This window comes from Aphanomyces astaci, assembly GCF_000520075.1.
Source record: "Aphanomyces astaci strain APO3 unplaced genomic scaffold supercont1.4, whole genome shotgun sequence".
NCBI lineage: Eukaryota > Oomycota > Saprolegniomycetes > Saprolegniales > Verrucalvaceae > Aphanomyces > Aphanomyces astaci.
The window spans coordinates 1,789,111-1,810,008 of record NW_009798267.1 but is presented as its reverse complement, the minus strand read 5'-3'; the positions used below and the strand labels follow the sequence as shown (position 1 = coordinate 1,810,008).

The 20,898-nt window shown below is 50.4% G+C and overlaps 5 protein-coding genes across 6 annotated transcripts; 2 read left to right on the top strand and 3 right to left on the bottom strand.

Annotated features, from left to right (window-relative positions):
* Window positions 1-761: 761 nt before the first annotated feature.
* Window positions 762-5,240, bottom strand: H257_02768. Of its 2 annotated transcripts, XM_009826564.1 has the most exons (8): window positions 4,940-5,240; window positions 4,587-4,806; window positions 4,353-4,472; window positions 3,747-4,280; window positions 2,531-3,527; window positions 1,301-1,982; window positions 1,012-1,234; window positions 762-950 (listed from the first exon to the last, which is right to left on the bottom strand). In XM_009826564.1, the coding sequence occupies exons 1-8, from the start codon at window positions 5,230-5,232 to the stop codon at window positions 867-869; spliced, it is 3,153 nt and encodes a 1,050-aa protein (XP_009824866.1). In that variant the 5' UTR covers window positions 5,233-5,240; the 3' UTR covers window positions 762-866. The 2 variants fall into 2 exon arrangements, with proteins under 2 accessions (XP_009824866.1, XP_009824865.1); XM_009826563.1 differs by having other exon boundaries at window positions 1,012-1,982.
* A 63-nt stretch (window positions 5,241-5,303) lies between these two features.
* Window positions 5,304-9,466, top strand: H257_02767 (hypothetical protein). Its single transcript, XM_009826562.1, has 2 exons — window positions 5,304-5,986; window positions 6,161-9,466. Exon 2 carries the CDS (start codon window positions 6,799-6,801, stop codon window positions 7,294-7,296), a length of 498 nt encoding a protein of 165 aa, XP_009824864.1. The 5' UTR covers window positions 5,304-5,986; window positions 6,161-6,798; the 3' UTR covers window positions 7,297-9,466.
* Window positions 9,467-9,838: 372 nt separating this feature from the next.
* Window positions 9,839-12,298, bottom strand: H257_02766 (serine/threonine protein kinase). The gene is made up of 7 exons (XM_009826561.1): window positions 12,008-12,298; window positions 11,868-11,948; window positions 11,736-11,804; window positions 11,607-11,672; window positions 11,355-11,554; window positions 11,182-11,244; window positions 9,839-11,122 (listed from the first exon to the last, which is right to left on the bottom strand). Exons 1-7 carry the CDS (start codon window positions 12,223-12,225, stop codon window positions 10,023-10,025), a joined length of 1,797 nt encoding a protein of 598 aa, XP_009824863.1. The 5' UTR covers window positions 12,226-12,298; the 3' UTR covers window positions 9,839-10,022.
* Window positions 12,299-15,491: 3,193 nt separating this feature from the next.
* On the top strand, window positions 15,492-16,478 carry H257_02765 (hypothetical protein). Its single transcript, XM_009826560.1, has one exon. It carries the CDS (start codon window positions 15,497-15,499, stop codon window positions 16,385-16,387), a length of 891 nt encoding a protein of 296 aa, XP_009824862.1. The 5' UTR covers window positions 15,492-15,496; the 3' UTR covers window positions 16,388-16,478.
* Window positions 16,479-16,570: 92 nt separating this feature from the next.
* On the bottom strand, window positions 16,571-18,001 carry H257_02764 (hypothetical protein; the record flags this gene model as incomplete). The annotated part of the gene is made up of 1 exon (XM_009826559.1): window positions 16,571-18,001. One exon carries the CDS (start codon window positions 17,999-18,001, stop codon window positions 16,571-16,573), a length of 1,431 nt encoding a protein of 476 aa, XP_009824861.1.
* Window positions 18,002-20,898: the final 2,897 nt, after the last annotated feature.

The window sequence follows — 20,898 nt, the reverse complement described above, 5'->3', positions numbered from 1 at the left end:
ATGCCTATAAGCACGTTACAAGTCTGCTGGCCTCATCGTATCACCAGAATCTTCAATCCAATCCGTTGGCCGCAATAATGTACCACGTGCCCCGCGAATAAATGTCGGCGGCCACCGTGTAGTTGTGTCCAGAAAGCACTCCATATACCATCTATCACGGCTTCCCGACACCAGCCATCATGATCGTGCCAAAGACTTCGCCTCTGGACACTCTTAAATCGGCCAGCTTGGAGTGTCGCACGTTTTTCGAGGTGAATGCGGTGGATGATTTGGATCGAATGCAGATACGCCCAAATTGAAAGCGCAATGTTATAGGTAACGTTATGGTAGCGACAAATCTTGGAGCAATATGAATTGATACATATCTACATATCACGTGGAGATCATCTACCCCCATCTTCGTGTCGTCAAACTTCGCACTGGCGACGGGACAATATTATTTCACGGTTAATTTGACCGATTTGTTATGGACTGTCACGTGAGTTTTCACCCAATCACATTTCGAGAATCAGTTGAACAGTCCAACAAAAAGTATTATTATTAATAACAAAACGTAATATTATTAATAACAAAACGTATTATTATTAGTAACAAAAAGTATTATTATTCATAGCAAAAAGTATTATTATTAGTAACAAAAAGTATTATTATTAATAACAAAAAGTATTACTATTTTAATAATAATACTACTGGACCTCGGTACTATTAAAATAATACCGAGTACCAGTAGTATGCAAAACGTAGTGAGTCGAAGTTGAAACGTAATTTGGAACGACGTAGTCCAACAAGGTTGAATTGATTCTTATTTCAACAAGCAACATGTCCGGCTTGGGTCAAACAGGTACGCTTATCCGATGTTGGTCCTATCACTTGAATGTGTGGTGGGCAGACACAATGTTGCCGTCCGGCACTACAATGGAGCCGCCGTTGGGAATGTACCGCAGTCGTGCCTACCAATCTCTCATCAGTCGCCATCCACAAGTGTCCATTATGCACGGTATATCGTTGTACTTTGTTCACTGGCCAGCGCGTCTTGTTAACTTGCAATGCCTCCTTTCCTCGCTTCGCCGCCCACTGGGCGTGACTCGCCTGCATTTTGCTTGCTTTCGCTTCGTCCACGTAGATAGGGGCGTTAGCTACGACCGCTGCAAACAGTTCCTTAGCAACGTTCAGGGACTTGAGTTGGTGCATGTCCACGGCCAAGACCTCAACCAGCGTCGATGCAACGATTGAACTAGGCATATCCACTGGGAATAAGGAGGGGCAATAGGTACTATAGCTTGTGCATAAATCCTCGAACCATTTGGCCTTTTCGGGCACCGTTTTATATGCAGATTCGCCAAAGAGTGCGGGGGGGTAGATGTCATGGGTTATGGTAGGCAGAGGGGGAGGAGGTGACGATAAGGCCGTGATTGGCACTTGTGCTTGGCAAGGGCTACCGGGACGGTTTCCCAAAGAGGGGTTGATCGGGGATAGATGACCAGTCAACAAAGCGTTGGTCGAATGAGCTTTTTGATGCGTTCGGAAACCTAGCGGCCAGTTGGGTATTTCCAAGTACCGGTGGTACGGCTTGACAGGCGTCGATGGCAGCATCCCGGTCGACGCGGGGGACGTTTGCGCTACTGAAGGGCGACGAGACGGGTTATTGTCGCAGTCATCTGCCGGCAGCGAAAACGACTGCTCGACGCGACAAATGCCCTTGTACAAGACATACAATCGCTTGGGAAACTCGTTTTGAGCGACGACAACGTCGCCTTTATGGAATCGCACGAGGTTGCTGTGGCTCACGACGTGGCCCAACTCGCTGTCAGAGAGCACTTGAAACGCGGGCGACCGGCGAAGTACATTGAAGCGAGCATGCTGCTCCATGAGCCAGTGGGCTTCCAGCGTGTCTTTGAAAGCGGACGGCGTGAGGTACATAATCTCCGTCCGCTCGTCCGCCAAGTACATCATCAACGACGAGATGCTGACCCCGACACATCCTACCCCCACAGCAACATCCATTTATATCCATCCTTCCGTCGTTCATTTCACAGATTCGATTCAATCAACTTTGCAACATATCGGACAAGACTACTTTAGCCCCCCCTCCAAAGTTATGTTTTTTTATTGTCCGAGTGATGCATTCCGCAAATGTTGTTAACAGTACAGAGATATTTTGCAATTATTAAAATAGTCAAGCGTCATATTGTGAATTCCAACATTTGCGTGGGTTTCTAATGAACCACGCTCGATGTTCTGATTGGTTGAATATTCGTGTCCTTTATATAAGAACCAATCAATTCCACTCAAAAGTGGATTAACCACCAATAGCGTCGATTACGCGGTGAGTTCTGGAAATTTGTACCGAATTCACACAATACAGTACTAGCTAGTACTCGTCACAGGTACAATACACCACCATATAAATAGGACCAGAAACCTCAATCGTCAAGTACAATCATCTCCATTCCGTGTGTCCTACAGTCAGTATTCACAGGACGAGCCATGTACACATCCCAACAGCACGCATCAGAGGCATTTCTCGTACCAAATACGTCGCCGGGGCGAAGGCGGTGCGTGCTCGACGATGCCATCGTATCAACATCTTGTCCAGCCAGCGTCAAGTTGGCGTGGACGCTCAGCGTGCCACTCATGCACACGTAGAACGCGTGGGGGTTGTCGTGGCCCAAGTAGAACGTGTCGCCGCTGCGCACGACCACGTGGTGCAGGGCCTGACATACATTCCGAAGCACGGGCTCGGGGCAGTGGGCGAAATAATCGTACTGGTACAGCCGGGACTGCAGCAGGTCCAGCATGGCGGGGGTTCGGGTCTGTGGCGCTGCGCGGCACGCGGCTTTATCGTCTTTCGATTGACAAAACAGCGCATCAAAGACACTCCCCGGGAGCCCCGCCTTGCCCAGCATGTGCTCCTCCAACGACTGTTCCTTTTCCACAACAGTCTCGTCAAGGCAAACTGGGCCAGTGGATGCTCCAAGAATTGGAGTTTCGATGGGGGGGTTGGATGGTATCGAGCAAGTAGCGGCGGTGCTTCCACCAGTTGACACGTCCAGGGTGGCATACACGACCCGGGCATCGTCGTACCGCCCCATCCGGCGCAGAATCAGCGCGTGGTTTCGAACGTACTCTGGTGGGACGGGCCGACTGCGCGCCGCTTTCCCGACGACATGCGCCTGCGCGGCGACCACCGCGTCCAGCGCTGCGTCGTCCTTGCCGAGTTTGAGCAGACTCACACTCTTGTTGAAATGTGCTTGGTGGAACGTCGGATCGATGGAAATGGCTGATTCAAAGTCATTTACGGCAGCCTCGTAAGCGCCCAACAGGTCGTGCACACTGCCCCGTATCAAGAGGCACCACTTGGGCAAATGGTTGGGTTCCATTTTCAACGACAACGTGCACCAGCGAATCGCTCGGTCGAAGTGACCCGCCTCAAGCGCCAAGTAGCCGCGATTGATGCGCTTGAGCACGGCTTTCGAGTCGCACAACGTCGACGGGTCCACGATGAGGCAGTGCGTCAGCAGCGGCTCCTACCGTCAGGACGATGGTGTGAACTTGGTTTGTGTATAGCAGCTTTTGCGTTGTGAGGAAATCTTGTCGTCCATATCATAGAGTCCAAATCAGTTTCTTGTTGTCCATATCATTTTGAGTCCAAATCAGTTTCTTGTAGTCCATATCAGTGTTTTGTAGCCCATATCAGTTTTCACAGTCCATATCAGTTTTTTTGTTCAATGATACTCGGCACATACCTGTGGCACGGGGTCTCGCGGGGGCCGCGTGCGCACGTCGTAGTCGTGGTGTTGAACTAGTGTCGCCACGACATGGGGATGGGTGTACATGCACTGAACGATCTGGTCGTGGGAAGGCTCGGGAACCTCCCGCCGGACCAAATCCGGATTCAGCAACCGGGGTTCCTTCCGGACGGATAGGTTGGGTTTGCTGGATCGAATATGATGACGAGAATCGTTAAGCCCGAGCACCGAGTGCTGAATAGTCATGACCTTTTGAATGTGCTCTTGCTTGGCGAGAAATGTCTGCCGATCCTGGATCTGCATGTCCAGCGTCGTCATGGTCACGTCGCTGGTGTTGGTCGTCGGGCTCCGTGCCGCCATGTCCCCGTTTTCGACGTTCGACGGCATCTTGCTTGACCGTCGGAAGCCCCCAGGAGACAGCAGCGACCGCGCGCTCACCTTGTGGTGACGGGCCGCCGGATGGGACGTCGATACCCGGTGGTGCTGCAGGACGGTCGAAGAGGACGGTGGCGGCTTGAAATCTCGCCATTCCTAGCGATAAAAGTGATGTAACTTTGCCAATTGGAAAGAAATGGATGTGTATGGGAGAGTCGAGTACAGTACCGCGTCTGTAGCGTGAAATGACTTGGTCATGTCGAGCAGGCGAAAGCAGAGGATTTCTGGAGGCAGTGTGTCTTCAAAGAACCCGCACGCCCCCGCATCCACACATTCTGCCAGCATCGCCTACAACCATCGATTGGTTGAACCCCAAGTCATGCTTGTGCTCGTAGAACACAACCCGACGACATTACAAGTGTCATCCGACAGTGGACGACTGGTACGAAAAGTAGTACATACCTCGTAGCCAACAACGCACGACGTGTATAGTGCGACGGGCACCGTCATGTGCTTCTCCCGACACGCGTGGATCAAGTCAATGGCCGAGTCCTTTTGGTAGCGCAGGCGCGCGAGCACCACGTGCACCTTGAGCATCTGCAGCACTTGGAGTGCATCCTTCAGGGAGCTAGCCACGACCACCTTAAAGCGCGACGACATGGCGGCTGTGAGGTCGTCTCGCCTACAAGCTCAACCCCCCCAAATCTCAACAACGCCCGTGGTCTGTCTCCAAGCAGAAACTTACTCATACACGACTGGATCTCTCACAGATATCAAGCGCATAATCATGATAGATTTACATCATGCAAACGTACCGCAGACGGTCCGAGTCGACGAGCAAGACACAAGTCCTCACACGAGGCGCCACAGGCGAGTTTGACACCGAATGAGGTGTGGCTTTGACCACCTTGGGCGTGGCCTTGTGCTTGGCCACGTTGCGCATAAACAACCGAGCGGACGAGTTGATATTTTTGTCAAACACTTGGTCATGCGGCGCGTTGTGCGACTGCAGCGCCCGATGCAGGTCGACATCGTGCACATTCAGCCCTAGTGCCCGCGCCGACGCGAGTACTTTCGACGCGCGAATTTTGTCCGAGTCCAGCACCATATTGTTACCGTTTCATGTGTGTGAAACGGCCTTCCTAACCGCAACAAGACGCAAAAAGGCAGAGTAACTGTTTACACCTGAACACTTTCCTAAGTAACCGATTTCCAAGATCCATCCCCTCACGATTACACTCATTACGCCAGTGAGTCCAACTTAAAACGAGCAAAACGAATAAATAAATTGAACTTTTAAGGCGAGTCGACAACGTCGGCGGCGAGTGCCACAGCCGCCAGCGTTCCTTCCGTGGCAGCAGATTCAGCAACGTCCGTCAACGGGTTTGCTTCCCCAGCGGGTTCCGTTTCAACAGACGCGGGCACTTCCACGTTGGCCATCACAGAGGCAACTGGTGCCACAGCCACTACCTCGACGGATTCAGTGTGTGCGACAACGTCCTGCACATCAACCACTTCGTCGGCCAGAGGTAAGGTTTGTGCGACAACGTTCTGCACACCAACCACTTCGTCGGTCATAGGTAGGGCTTGTGCGACCGCATCCAGTTTGACTTCAGCAATCACAGAGACCTCTGCCACAACTTCAAATGGTTCGGCCACGGGGGACGTAGCAACAACGGCAATGTCAGGTGCAACCTGCTCAGCAACGTCAGTTTCGACTAGTACGGTCGAGGCAATCACCGCTTCAGCTTCAATCTCAGAGACCACTTCAGACGCGGCATCAGTAGCTTCAGTCGTAACTGCAGCTTCCACCACTACTTGAGCAACTTCAGAAACATCGCCAACCACTGGCGCGCCAACAGGTTCCGGGTGGAGTTCGTTGACTACGTCCACAGCTTCTTCCAACACTTGAGCCACGACAGGCACTTCAACCACTTCGCCAACAGGTTCCGGGTGGAATTCGATGGCTACGTCCACAGCTTCCACCACTACTTGAGCAACTTCAGAAACATCGCCAACCACTGGCGCGCCAACAGGTTCCGCGTGGAGTTCGATGGCTACGTCCACAACTTCTTCCAAGACTTGAGCCACGACAGGCACTTCAACCACTTCGCCAGCTACCACATTCGCTTCCAGCTTGGTTTCCAGGACAACTTCGACCACTTCTTGAGCGAGTTGGGCAATTACTGGCGCCACAACTTCAACTTCAGTCGCCACGGGTACCACAACAGCTGCTTCCAGCTTGTCTTCAACGACCACTTCCACCACATTGTCAGAAGGTGGCGGCACAACGGCATCCGTTTCAAAGACCGGGACCTCAGCCGACTCGACGGCATCAACAGCTTCCACATCAGGCAGTGCAACCACTTGCTCATGTTCTTCAGGAATGCCTTTAGCTTTCGCGACGAAGGGTTCGGCATCGTCAGACTTCACTGTCGTCAACACTGGAGCCGTCCCGAGAGCATCTTCCAATGGAGCATCCGCAGGGCTTTCTTTTTCCTCATTGAGCACGACCTCTGACAGCCACACGTTCGACACATTAAGGTGTGTGGCAGCAACCATGTCATTCAGAGCCGTCGACACAGGGACGGCGGTAGGGGGTTGATGGAGGATGGGAACACCAATGGTCTTGGCCACGTAAAATGGGTTTCGAGATACCTCCGGGGCGACCGACATGTTCCAAGCGCATGTTGGCAAGTCAAGGGGGGGCAATGTCAGCTTGGGGAGGACAGAAACGTCGGTGTTGGCCACTTCAACTGGCTGCGATTTTGGCAAAAAAGGTGTCGAGTACACCGAGTCAGCCCAGGGCGCCACCCATGAGGTCGACAGTGTCACAGGGCGAGTGGCTTGCTCCGATGACGCATTCAACCACACCTGCTCCTTCTTGACAGGGGCGCCTTCCAATGAAGTGGTGGTCACATTAGCTTCAGCAATTGGTTCAGCAGCGACAACGGCAGCTTCCTCCACGGGGGATACAACGGCCGTCGCATTGTCAGTAGCCGCCACTACGGCCACTGTCGAGGTCGGCAAGTCCTCTGTCGTAATCTCGACTGGCTCTCCCAAGGCGGCATTGGCATCTCCCCGCTTCCATAAATGTCGTCCAGATGACTTGGACGCCAGGGGAGCATTCACTTTGGGCGTCGTTTTAGACGCGTTCGCTTGCGAGGGATAGACAAGGGATCGCAACGCCAACGCCAACGAATCGAAGGCAGACGCCGGCAGCACGTCCGTCGCCAACCCTGCCGACAAAGCAGACGCGTCCACTTCATCGTACGAGACGTTTCTTTCCACAGTCGCAGACTTCGTGGCGTTTGCATCGCTTGAAACAACTTTGGGTTCCTCCAGAACGACGTCGGCAACAATAGGCACAGCTTCAACGCCCACAGCGTCCGCTGAGAGTGGCAGCACCTTGGATGGGGTTTGAGTTGCGTTTTCAAATGCAATCTCAGCCGAAAGGTTTCGGGTAGTCTCCGTCGCCACCGCTTCGACCACACCGTCATTGGCTAGCGTCGTCGGGGCTTCCACCAACGACACATTGAACCCGGGAAGTTGTTCTTGGGTCAATGGGCGACGGGGTGACGTGTCCACCGACGGCTTCTTTTCCACGGTTTCTAGAGAAGGGGCAACGTTGCCCTCTGTCGCAGGAACGCTCGCAGGCTTCTTCGTGTTGGTCAGCTTCAACATGAGCGCAATTTGGGCGCTAATGTCTTGGGGGGTCTTGGTGGCTTCCACAACGACTTCTTTGCTAGTCGACACGTCTTCCTTGGGTTCTTTAACGTCCGCTGACTTCTCCTCACGAGCATCAAGCACTTTCAAGGGAGCTGCTTGAGTCGTCTTTACTGGGAGGTTCGCTTGCTGCACAGTCTTCAGGACTTCCGGTGCCTTCTCCACGACAACGTCAGGGACAGTTTCAACCCATTGGGAGGACGCCGACGGTTCCGGCGCCTTGTACACTTGCTTCAGTTTTTCCACAAGCATCTCCACGTCAAATGGGGCATGGACAACAGGGCTTGACGAGTGCACGTCCTTCGTTGACGACAGGTTCAACGCGCCTGCCCCCACGCCAATACAGAAGATCAAGGCACCCATCAGTCGCTGGGACGTAAACAGTGAGGGGCTGGTGGGAGCAGGAGAAGCCTTGGCCAAGGGAGCCGGGTCGATGGCTTCTGTCGCCATGGTGTGGCTTCGACGCACCACAGTCACTGGCTCGGCTACTTTGGCTGGTGGTGCGGCAGTGGCCTGCAGGGCGGCCAACACATCTTGATGGTACGAAGTCAATCGTTCCAACATGTCCGCACTGAGGTCCTTTGATTGAGTGGAGGGGCGTTCGTCGAGCGACTTGAGCTGGTTCAACATTAAATTCTGCGCTTGTTCCGACTGGTTCATAAATGCCGTCATGGCTACCGACAAGTAGTTGACGTTTTGCATTGTTTCGCCTTCCTTGTGGCTTTGAAGTGCGACAAGTTGACGGGTAACGGCCTCCAATTGCTGTTTCAACGCCGTCTTTTCCTGCTCCACCCGAGTCGTGAGGACGATCTGACGCTCCAGTAAGTCGCACTTGACACGATGTTCGAGCTGCAACTCCTTGAGAACGCTCTCCATCGCAATCATCTGTTTTTGAACCTTGTCGACCACACTCGCCATCTCGACTTCTTGCTTGCGCAACTTCATGCGAGCTAACGTGTCCGACATACCGGTGGATTGCGCCAACGCAGACGAAAACGTAGGCCGAATGTAATGAGGATGGTGGCGCGACTTCTGGCGTTCACAAGGGGACGCCGAAAAGTTTGAACTGGGCGCAGAGTCTGCGGTCGACCGGCGAGCCATGCCGGCTGTGGACATTTCCCACGCGTTGTCCATCGCAGCGACTGAAGACGAGTTTGTTTCTACATCGGATTCGAGGTGCATTTGCTGTTCGCACACCACAGTCTTGGTCGTGGTGGTGGTTGTGGTTCGCACGAACTCGTTTGGCGCCGACGGTTTGATAACTTCAGAGTGAAACTCAACCTCCTTCGCCGGACAGTCGCTGTCAGAGTCAGCGTAGTCGTCACCAAAGAACATTTGCCGCTGGACGACGCGGATAGGAGAGCGCGAGGGGGAGCGCGAGGGGGAGCTCGAGCGGACAATGCGCGACTCTTCGTAGTCTTCAACTGATGACCGCGACGACGTCGAGACTGTCGATCGGGTGTTGCGGTACAGAGGGGAGTGCAGTCGGCATCTTGCGTTAAGGATGCTAATCTGACGTGCACGGATGCGGCCTCGATGATCCACCATGACGCCAATGATCTGATGGAGGCGGAGGTTGGCGGTTAAATATACCTTGCGGATAGGTGGCGGCTTGGGAAATGAATCACCCACTTGCCACACGTCAGGAACCTGGACGTTTTTAAGTATATTTCCGAACTACATCAAAAATATCCATTTATTCACTATGGGAGTTCTAATTCAACTATTTTGATTTATCGAGCCGAAAATACATAGAAAGAATCCGTTCGTTTGAATTGATTTATAATAATGCCCATGAAGGCAGTGGTTCAAGTATGTATTATAGCAATATATTTGTTTTAGCAAGGTTTTCAACAACCCGTCTTGTCCGAACCCGCTCTCCCGCAACCCGACAAAGTGCGGATTCCTCCTACAAATTTTATGCTTTTTGAATCTAAACGTGTGATTGGTTGAAAATTCCTTCGAATCAACCAATCCAAGACGTGTATTTGCATTACAAACATGACGCGTTTCTTCATGGAGTGATGGGGAACGCCTAAACCGACGATGCAGGAAAGGTCGCCCCAACGAACACAACGATGGATAGTACCATTCCGCGGTGTCTGGTATTGCATGATGCACATGGAGGACACAAGAGACTTGCTACATATGAACAAACTACATACTGCTTCCCTATACCTCCACGGCGCCGCTAGCGTCCTGGTTGAACGGCCGGAGTGCGTGAAGCACGGCTTCGGCCGTCGGTCGCTCTGTTGGATTCACGTGGACGCATGCACGGATGAGTGCCGCAATGTCCTCAGGGCAAGACGAGGATATCTCGGGCTGGAATTTGCCAAGGACGATGCGCTCGACGTCGCCACGGAGCGTTTCTTCACCTTTCGCGTCCACGGAGGAAAACGACGTGCCTTTATCCAACTCGCAGAGAAGGACCCCCAGCGCATACACGTCGCTGGCTGATGTGTGGTCGCCGCGATTTAGAAGCTCTGGCGCGGTAGAGGCTAGGTGCGACCACACCAATGACACCCCTCCACCGTCGTTCCGCCTTCGATTGGTCCTGCGAAGGCCGTGATTCGACAGCTTGGGGTGGCCATCTGCCGATAACAGCACCGATTCAGCATGCAGCGTCCTATAAATAATGCTCTGTGCGTGCAAGTACACGAGGGCGTCAGCGATTTGAAACGCAACGACCCATTTCGCCGCGTGGAACTGCCGAGTGTGGCCATATTGCGCCATGTGGCTCTGAAGCGTTCCGCCTTCCATGTGTTCCGACACAATCGCGATATCCGACGATGTGCTCCACGCGACACCGACACAGGGCACCACATGATCATGCACGATTGACACGCACGTTTGGACTTCGTCCATGAAGGTTGCGATAGACGAGACTGGGGTGTTCGGTTGAAGTTGGCGAATAGTGACGGGGACATGGACCTTCCAGTACCCAAAAGAAACGATGGCTAGGCCGTCTGCATGAACCGTATGCACGGAACGGAGGTCGGACCGTGCTAGACGGGCGGAGGCAACGGCCGGATCGAATCGAACGTCGTGAAGTCCCACGAGACTGCCTCGAATCGTGGCTTTCGGTGGAGAATTCAGGAAAAAGCTCGACGAAAGGCGGCGCGTGGTTCGACTGGTAGGGAAAAAAGGGGACGATGAAGCATGCCGTCGACGGACCAAACAGAACACGACGACAATTACACCGACGACGAGGACGCTAACGAGGGCGATGGTCACGACGAGCGAAGATGGAGACGGAAGGGTCGATGCGTCGCCTGCGCAAAAATGTAGGATCAGGTTCATGTGGATACGAAGGCATGAGGACAGGACGGACCGGTGATTGCATGCGACGGTATCGAAGTCGTGGGGTCGTGCATCATGGTGGCGGCATTGTTGCCTACTTCAACGGTGGAAATTCAAAAATGCGCGCGAAGAAACATCCATCGAGTATACAAAAGTCCATATATAAACATTTCGTGGAATGAAATTTGGATCTCTTCAACCTACCATTGGACATGGTCGTGTTGACAACACAAAGGAAGAACCGGCCATTTTGAACGGATTCGAAGGATGCTCCAGGAATGGACGAGCATGTGGACGACGAAACGTTGATGGTGACATTCGTGCCGAATGATGTCAGGCGCGAGAGCGTGCGGAACGAAAGGGGGTCCACGACGAATTCATGGAGAATGGAATAGCTTAGGTCCCTACAAGCAAAAGTACGAGTGTGACGATCGTCGAAGCTATAAGTGAACTTACAAGGACGTGAGTGTGATGGGGAAGGATGTGTTACGAATGGCAGTCAAGGACGAACGAGCCAACGACCTAGAGGTGTGGATGTGGTGAGGAGAACGAAGGGTGATTGCCGACTTCATGGGGGTACACTACAAGGATTGAAGGGTTGGAGGGAAGCGAGTACTTCGGTCCAAGGTCATCAGAGTTTGGTCGATCAACGATCTATGCATGTATATCGTCAGTATAACCAGGACATGGGAATTGATACGACATGGATATGCGTACAGCGAGATCGTGGTGGACGGCTTGCCATCTCGGTCTAACCTCAAGTCCCCCACTCGCGAGATACCGTTTCCTTTCAAGGTTCTAGGTGCAGGACAATATCACCAATGAGGTTCATATATCATGGTCGACTATGAGCGTACATGCGGCTCGCATTCGCAGGAAGCATCTCGAGGTATGCAATGGGCACGTCGGCGACGATGAAGCTGGGGAGCAGGGCTGGCGTGTTGAAGGACTTGACGACATCACATCCGACCGCGGAGACGATACACGCCACGGCACCGACGGGACACTGCGTCGTCGTCAAGATGTTGCCTTCCACGTCGTACATACATGCCGATCCCGCCGACAGGATACCCATGATGCACAGTGGACGACGGGAAATGTGTCGTAGTTCGAACGTTGCATGCCTTGATTGCACCTGGAGTCAGAAAGTTCTGCTTCTGGGGATCCAATGAAATCGAAGCAATTCCGAACATCCAGGTGGTTTCAGACAAAGCGTTTCAAACGCCTTTGTGTTTTTTTATACCAGGGACCTCTTCCAAGTCGTCCTTGAAACCTAAATAAAAATATTTCATCGCACTTTTCTGCTTCCACATGATTGGCGGCTATTAGTGATGGTTTTACACGGATTGTCCAATCTGCCATATATATGCTCACATACTAATTTTCATATATTGTAGTAACGTTCAACAGCAATGTGCTTACCTGGTACTCGCCAGTGAAATTTGCTGGCAGTGTAGTATGGACCGATCTGCCCTAGGTCCAAGCACAAGGCGCTAGGTCATAGGAGTCTAGAACATGTCGATCGACCAGAAGCACGATAGCTATGCCTAGCTTTAGCGATGAACTCTCCGCCATGATGTTCCGCAGCCTCTCCTAGTACATGACAGCAGTCGAGCGAGAAAGACATAGAACTGGTTAAAAGGTCTCCAATCCACAGATCAGATATACCGTACTCAATAAAATAGTTTGGGTACTTATGAATGTTGGTGTACCACACTCCTTCCATGAGGAGTTTGTGTGTTGCAACTACTCGGAGTAATTAGCGATAGCTAACCACTTGCTACTAACAAACCCCGGGACAAAGCACCATACGTGAACACTGTAGGACGAAGTACCGGGGGAGAGGGTCAGGCTCTTGAAAAGTTATGTTTTGGTCTACGATTTCACTTATCGCTTTTGCACATTTGAAAAGTTCAAATCGAAGTTATATCTGGTAGTCTCGGGACCAAATTGTACAATTCACTGGTCGTCAAGAACAACATTTGATCACAAATGACCCACAGCGAGGACATGAGCCGGGGAGCAATCGTACGTATAGTGTCATACTAGTAACGTTATTGTGGATTCGATACGAATTTCCAGACCCCGTCGAATCGAATAACGAATCGACACTAATCCATTTTTGAGTGGATTTGATTGGCTCTTGCAGAAAGGAGTTGACTGTGAATAGTAATTCGAAGTACAGCTGTACTATTTTACAGTTGTGAGCCATTGTGAAAATCGCCAACAAATAGCGCGATGATATGATTGGTTAGAACTTCGAAGATTTGGGCAGAAAATGGACATCCAACTCAGTTTTCCACAACTGCTTGGGCAGTACGACGAGGTGTAGTCGTACGTTGCGGTAGCGCGGGCGTCTAGTTGGTGTACTTGAGATGTCTGTGTGCACATTCGGTATTCGTGTGTGTGTGCTGGGGATACGGAGAGACTCGCATATGGGGCCAAAGCGCTCAGGGATCGTACATTGAATCACTGTCAGGTCTGGAAAATGGGATAAAATGGCCGTTATTGAAGAAAAGTTGGCAAAATCGAAATATTCCATTTTTCGAGATTTTATGCGTCTGGATGCCACCAAAGTTCAAAAATTGATGCCAAAATATTCTTGAGAATCGGGTGTTTTATTACATTAAGTAAATGGATCAAATCGGTCCATTTTATTTATGCCATAAAACACCCAATTCTGTTCATGTTGAAGTCTTGCACTTCAATCGGAAATCGAATAATTTTTCCATAATTCAACAGGTATCCAGACAACTTTGTAAATATTTCTTTTCTCCTTTATTTCATGGGATAGGAGACTTTGGGAAATTTTTGTAGACTTGCCAAAACGATTTATGGCATAATTTTATGGGGTGCATCCAGATCAGCCCTAAGCAAGTATATTCAACCAATCAGAACTCCGGCGTGATTCAATATTTATTCGACAAACCAGGCGAATTTTGGAAGTTTATAGCGAATTCACAATACATAACTATTACTACGTAGAACTATTAGTACGTAGTAGTGTAGTACGATGACACTCCGACGGTCTGCTTTGATGGCGTAGAGCACAGATTGAACGTCTCCTTAGCCCAAAGTGCCAGCTCAGAATACGTTAAACTTGGTTGTTCTAAATGCTTAACATCCTAGGCGTGTTTGCCTTCCAACGTCATGCGCGGCTTCATCTTTGAATTGACAGTAGCCACATCGATTTCATGCATGCATTTGAATATTTGAAAGAACTTTAAAATTTAATACTATTCGTTTTCACAAATTATTGAAATTTAGGCGTTCCAAAGTCAGGGGGAATTCAGTAGGTATTGTGTGTTGTTCTACTCAAAATTTCCACGGGCGGCGCTTACTGTTACTCACATTTCCCACAGGCGGGTCTTACTGTTCCCGATCCAAATCTCCGCGAAATAACCTGGGATTTCCCTCACAAAACAATGATTAGGGCTGGTCTGGATGCCACCCCATAAAATTATGCCATAAACCGTTTTGGCAAGTCTCATATCTCATGAAAACAAGGAGAAAAGAAGTATCTACAAAGTTGTCTGGATGCCAGCTGAATATTGGAAAAAGTATTCGATTTCCAATTGAAGTGCAAGACTTGAACGTGAACACAAAAAAAACCCATTAAACACCCGATTCTCAAGTATACTGATCCATAAAGTTTTGAACTTTATCCAGATGCACAAAATTTTGAAAAATGGAATATTTCGATTTTGGCAACTTTCTTGGAAAAACGGCCATTTTATGCCATTTTTCGTAGCATCCAGACCCGCCCTCAAACATGATGCCAATAACATAAATGCTTTACAGTTAATTACCTTTTTGTACCAAATACTTCGATTCGTCTATACATGCATCCAGATAAAAAAATGATGTCGGGAACTGTTTAAACAGCTCCCGACACCATTGAGCGCTTTCTAGGTTCTTGATTGGCTAGTCCAATTCTTATACTACTGTAGTATACTAGTATAGATATCTATTAATACATCCAAAGGTGCAACTTTCATACGGTTTCGATTTGATTTGGCCGAGTTATGCAAAAATGAATGTTCGAATAAACTAATAACTATTAAAATAGTTATTAGTATTAAAATAGTTATTATAACTATTAAAATAGTTATTAGTTTATTCGAACATTCATTTTTGCATAACTCGGCCAAATCAAATCGAAACCGTATGAAAGAAAGTACGTACGTTACTATTAAAATAGAAGTAACGTTCAATGTATATTTTGGAGTAGTGCACTGTCAGAAATGATCATCAGGACAGGCCGCTGCAGATTTTAGAGTACAATCGTGTTTCAAACGAATGCAAACGTTTGCAACACATTTACTACGTAGTACACCCTTCGACGGATGCACGATTTTGATTGGCTAACGTTACTAAACTCGGGTGCGCTCACGACCATGGCGACCGAAGGCGGTGGCAACGGACACGACATGGCAGACATGATGAAGCTGTACACCGAAGGTATGCAAGCTCAGTTTGGCGCTATGATGGGAAAGTTCCGCGCTAGTATGGAACAAAGCGTTGGAATGTCTCGCATGATGAACGACATGATGGAGCACCTGCTCCTACAAAGCCTCGATGTCAAGTGCGTTGTCACAGGTGACGGCGCAGCCGCCACAACGCTCCACTTGGACGTGAGGAATACAGGTGCCATTCCAATCCCAGTTGTGTGTTGCACAGTCTCCATCCGCCGTCGGTTCCCAGCGTCTCCCGCCGACGACACCGACGACACCGACGACACCCTCCTCGTCGTCAAGACCACTCCCGCCGACCTTGACGTTGGCTCACACACTTCCACGGTGCTCCCACTCGACCTTCCTTCCCTCGACCAGTACAACGGACAGGTCGTCGTGTCCTGCGTAAGTCCAGGAAGCGGCCAACGGCTTCAGAAATCGAATGACTTTAGCGTGTACCTGTTGCAACAACTGGCCATTCGACCACTCCTGCAGCCTGTCGACGTGGAGGCATCATCGGTCACGTCGGTTGCCCCGCTGGACCTCCATGGCCTTCGACAGGCGCTTCAGATTTGTCCCACTGACGGCATCGTCCTTGCTTCCCACGGCCACTATACCATCCAGTCATCAGCCGCCACCTCTCCCTCATTCGTCCTCGCTGTGTCGCAAATCGACGCCACCACGTGCCACGTACATGTCACTAGCATAACTGCGACAGAGTCACAACCTTGGACAGCCCACGATATTGTGTTCGAAGTCGAAGCGCTAGCTCGTGTAACGTAATGGAATACGATGCTGCATCTTTGGCAATAGAGTGTTGCTTGCTTTTCGGTACTTCCATAACGTGGTCAATACAAACATAATTTTGTACAGCACAATGATCTATGTATGTAAGTTGCACACTTGTCCTTCAACAAACACTGGTTAGGATGCACAACTGCATAACTTAATTGGGGGGGGTCGAGCTCAGTAATGATACATCATGTCCCGTTCGAGGTGGTGGGGGTTGGGTTGGGGGGTGAGGTTAGTCGCGTGTTGGCTGGTCGACAAGTACGAGTGCTGCTGCTGCATATTGTGCCCATGTGGCGGGTGTCCAGAGGTCGGCGGATGATGGTGAAGCATCAGCATGGACGGTGGAAGTGCCGTGCTCCGCTGTTCGGGGTACGGGTATGGTAGAGGATCTGGGATGAGGGTGACCGAGGGATGCATCCCCAACACCTGGTGTGAAAGGCCTTGGTGGTGGCCAGGATGATTGAATGCGTTGGGGGTTGGAGTAGCCTCATACGATGGGGGTTGCATACTGCCATATCGGAACGATGTCTGGATGGGTGGAGGCGGGCCCATTTGATTCGGATGTGGCTCCGCTTTGGTAAAGTACACTGGCATATGGGCACCATCCGAAAACCCTCGCGGTGTCGTCGACGCGTTACTCGACAGGTCGCTCTCTTGGTAAAAAACTCGTTCCCTGTTGTGGCTGGTGTGATACCCGGTGATGTTGCGAGGATATTGGCCGTCTGGGTGAATATTGTGGGGGTGCGTTGTGGTGGCGGCTTGAAATGATGGTGGTTGATACTGGTGATGGTAGCTTTGGTGTTCCAGGAACGATTGACCGAACGATCCGTCCAGCGACGACGCGCCTGATGAGGCTGCTGCCACGTCATACATCATCGGTGGTATCACCGCCAGCGACGACGGCGCATGATGCGAGCACTTGCCTTGCTTTCGAGCGGGTTTGTTGCACGACGGAGTGGTGCAACGTCGGCCGCCGCCATGTTCGGCGCAGTAGCCCCCTCCTCTGTCGTTCTTAACGCAGTCGGGGAACTGGCATGCTCGGTTGCCGCCGTGAGCCGCACAGTACCCCCCGCGCTGGGCGCCTTTTTCGCACTGATCGTGTTGGCATCGATGTCCGCCCCCATGCAGACGACAGTACCCCCCGCCCTGGGAGCTCTTGTCACAGTGCGGCACTTGGCAGCGCAGCCCTCCTCCGTGGGATTTACACAGTCCATTGGACTGGGACGATCGGTTGCATCCTGCTATGGAGCAGCGTTTCCCCCCGCCGTGTCGGATACAGTACCCCTTGCCTTGCGAGCTACGGTTGCACCCTTGGACAAGGCACCGGATCCCGCCGCCATGGGCTTTGCACAGGCCTTTGGACCGCACTTTTTTATCGCATTGGGGGTACGTACATCGGCGCATGACAGAGGACGAGGCTGCTGTTGGTGTGGTGGTCGACATTTCGGAGGACGCCACGGAACTTGAAGGGCTAGTGGGGGACATGTTGGAATGGGTATGTTGTTGGTTGTTTGGAACTGTGACAAAGTTGTGCTGTGTTTGGTGGTGTTGCATGGTGGAAGAAATGATGCAATGCGGGTCCAAGGAGTTGCGATACACGAGCATGCTGAGGCGGGAAGCGTAGTACCAACAAGCTGCAGTCAGTCGGTCGTGTTGAGCTGGGGTAACTACGGACGAGGCACCGGGACAACTGAACGATTGCGGGAGAGTTGGAAAGTGATACACCAAACTACACCCCCCAAAGAAAGTTATTTGGTGGTGACACATACTGTATTTGCCTTGTGGTGTTTTATATGGCACTACATATACAGATAAACACAGGACCATCTGTAGGGGTCATCATGCCGCCTCTTTGAACTTATATCCCACCCCTTTGCTTACGACGCCCGGCTCTTAGACGGGCGCACACTTGGTGACATTGCACGTTCAGATTAGATTATGAGTTTGATCAAGGGCAACGGTTGGGTCGGACACCGCCTTGTGCGATCTTTGTACGATCGTGAAGTCTTATGGATCAGCGTAATTACGAAGTAATTTCGCGCATGTGTACGGTACTGTACAGCGCTGTACAACCTTGCTTGTCGAGCTCACTCTGCGAAGCTCAACATTGATATCAGCACAAAATACTGCACGTGATACTTCAGTACATGTGTAAGTAATTTACTAGTATGGCCATGCCCGATACAGTTGTACTACCGCTGTACTAATACTTCAAGTAGCACTGTAGTACTGTGAGAAGCAGACGGACTACTACTACTGTAGTAATACTATTAATAGTAATAGGACATAGTACTACTAACTTACTCTAAAAGTTGTAGTCAGTCAGCTTCTCAATTTACAGTGTTTAACGGTGTTCTGTACTAGTACTAGTAGTACTATCCGTATAGCCGTGAGACCACACCATGTGCAAATCATTTACTTGTGGAAATCCCAGTGGCGTGGGATTGCCCTTTTAGTACAGTACTTGCACCAGAGGTTGAGATATCAACTGATACCGGCAAACTTACTACTAGTGTAGTAGTTTAGAGGCAGATAATCCAGGTGCCATTATTCCAAATGCGGGAAAAACCACGTCTTCTTTCGGGGGAAGGGGGGTTAAGGTTTATCGTAATGAAGTACGTCAAAGTACTACATAGTAGATGCTGCAAGACCCCCAGACGGCCCCTAAGTGTTTCAGCAAGCCATTGGTGCCTTCGCAGCTGACCTATGCATATCCCTTGAAAAATATTTTAGAGTATAACAGAGTGCTATGTACTGTACACAAGCACCAACAACTACTCTTGATTGTATGCAAACCGATCAAAGAAGGGGCATAGCTTTCACTTGTAAATAATGGTAGGATAGTGTACTATAGTTGCTTCTGTACCGTACCTCGTACAAGTGCATTAGTTTGATGAGATCAGAATCAGTGCATTTGTCGTGCGAGGGGATATCCCCCATCCACATTTGTGGTAAATATCGGGGGGGGAGGGGGGTAGTCGGGGACACTAGCCCTAGTAGCCCTCGCTCCTGCCCGCGGTCGCCTCAAGCAGTTCCACGTCACTAGACCGAAAGACAGCACACAACTGGTTGACGCCCAATCTAGTGGCAACATAATTTACGTACGACGGTGGCTTTTTTTCAGGGGCGATTCGGGACCTGTTTCCTCAGCATATGACACGGTCGCCAACAAGAATTACCAGTCGGTAGAGTGGTCAACTGACGAAAAGCAAACGGGATCGCACGCTCAAGAAAGTCCCGCAAGACCTTCCACCTTCATCGTGTTGTATAGCATCCATTGACAAGGGTAGTCGGAGTCAACGAATATTCAAGTGCCGATACCTTTTGGGAAGGACACGGCAGCAAAATACTACTAGTACTACTAGTATGTAGTACTAGTACAGTAACGTTACGTAAATCGTTCGTTTTGGTTGGCGTCGCCACGTGTCTATTGAGTTATCCACATGGAACATTGGTGGAGACACGAAGAGCATTACTACTCGATGAGTACAGTGTATTTACGTACAAAGTCCTTCTGTACAATGCTCATGCGGTGGTGTGTACTACTAGTACTACTGTACGGGTATTTTACATAACCTTGGAGTTCTGAGATCATACCAGTGTAAGCTTGGGTTGGTTGCCTTGTTCGTCAAAGCTGGCTTTCTCGCGAATTTAATTTTCTGCAGTACAGTACTACTACGGTTTACTTATCGTCCTATTATACGTATACTAATAGTACTACGTAATAAATACTACGTAGTACTCGTTCTAAAGCACCCCCCTCGTTCACGGCACAAATACTTGTCACCGTGAATTGTGTGTGCGTATAGAATCATACTCCAGTAAAACGGATGGACTCCTAAATCATCAATAAAAGTAATGTTGAAGTTTCAAGTTTGGAACGTTCGTCGAACTTTCTTTGAATGTTCCCTACCCTCGCAAGACGAATTTCCACTTGTGGTGAAAGAAAGGGCAATCCCATCGGTCTGCACGCTTCGAAATAAACGCAAGGCTCCCCGACCTCTAATGACAGGGGCTAGGGGGTTGAATGCTGAGCTGAATGGCTGACGTATAGCATTTGGGGCGGGGCTTATAGGACGACGATCTTGCTGCTGAACCAACGCCCCCACGAACAACAAACTGATCAGTCAATGTTCAGTTGATTGGTAGTTTGTCTTGCGATACAGTACTCATAGTACCCAACTAACAGACACTGTACGCATACTACAAGCTGTACATATATATTTTTCAGGAGGCCACAATGTACGTACATACAGTAGTCATGGCTTGCTTTTCGATCGACACCAATGACAACCATCATCTTGGACAAAAGATTAGTAGGATTTCTTGTTCGTGGCATGTTCTTCAAAACAATCCAGGCGAAGTGGATTCAGCCCACCTGATAGCTGGCTGGCTCCACTGAGACCTAACCAACCACTGGAACACGCAACGAACTGCCACGAAATCGACGACACGCCAACCAGGCCAGAGGCGGCAGCACGATGGGTATACCAATCCAACAC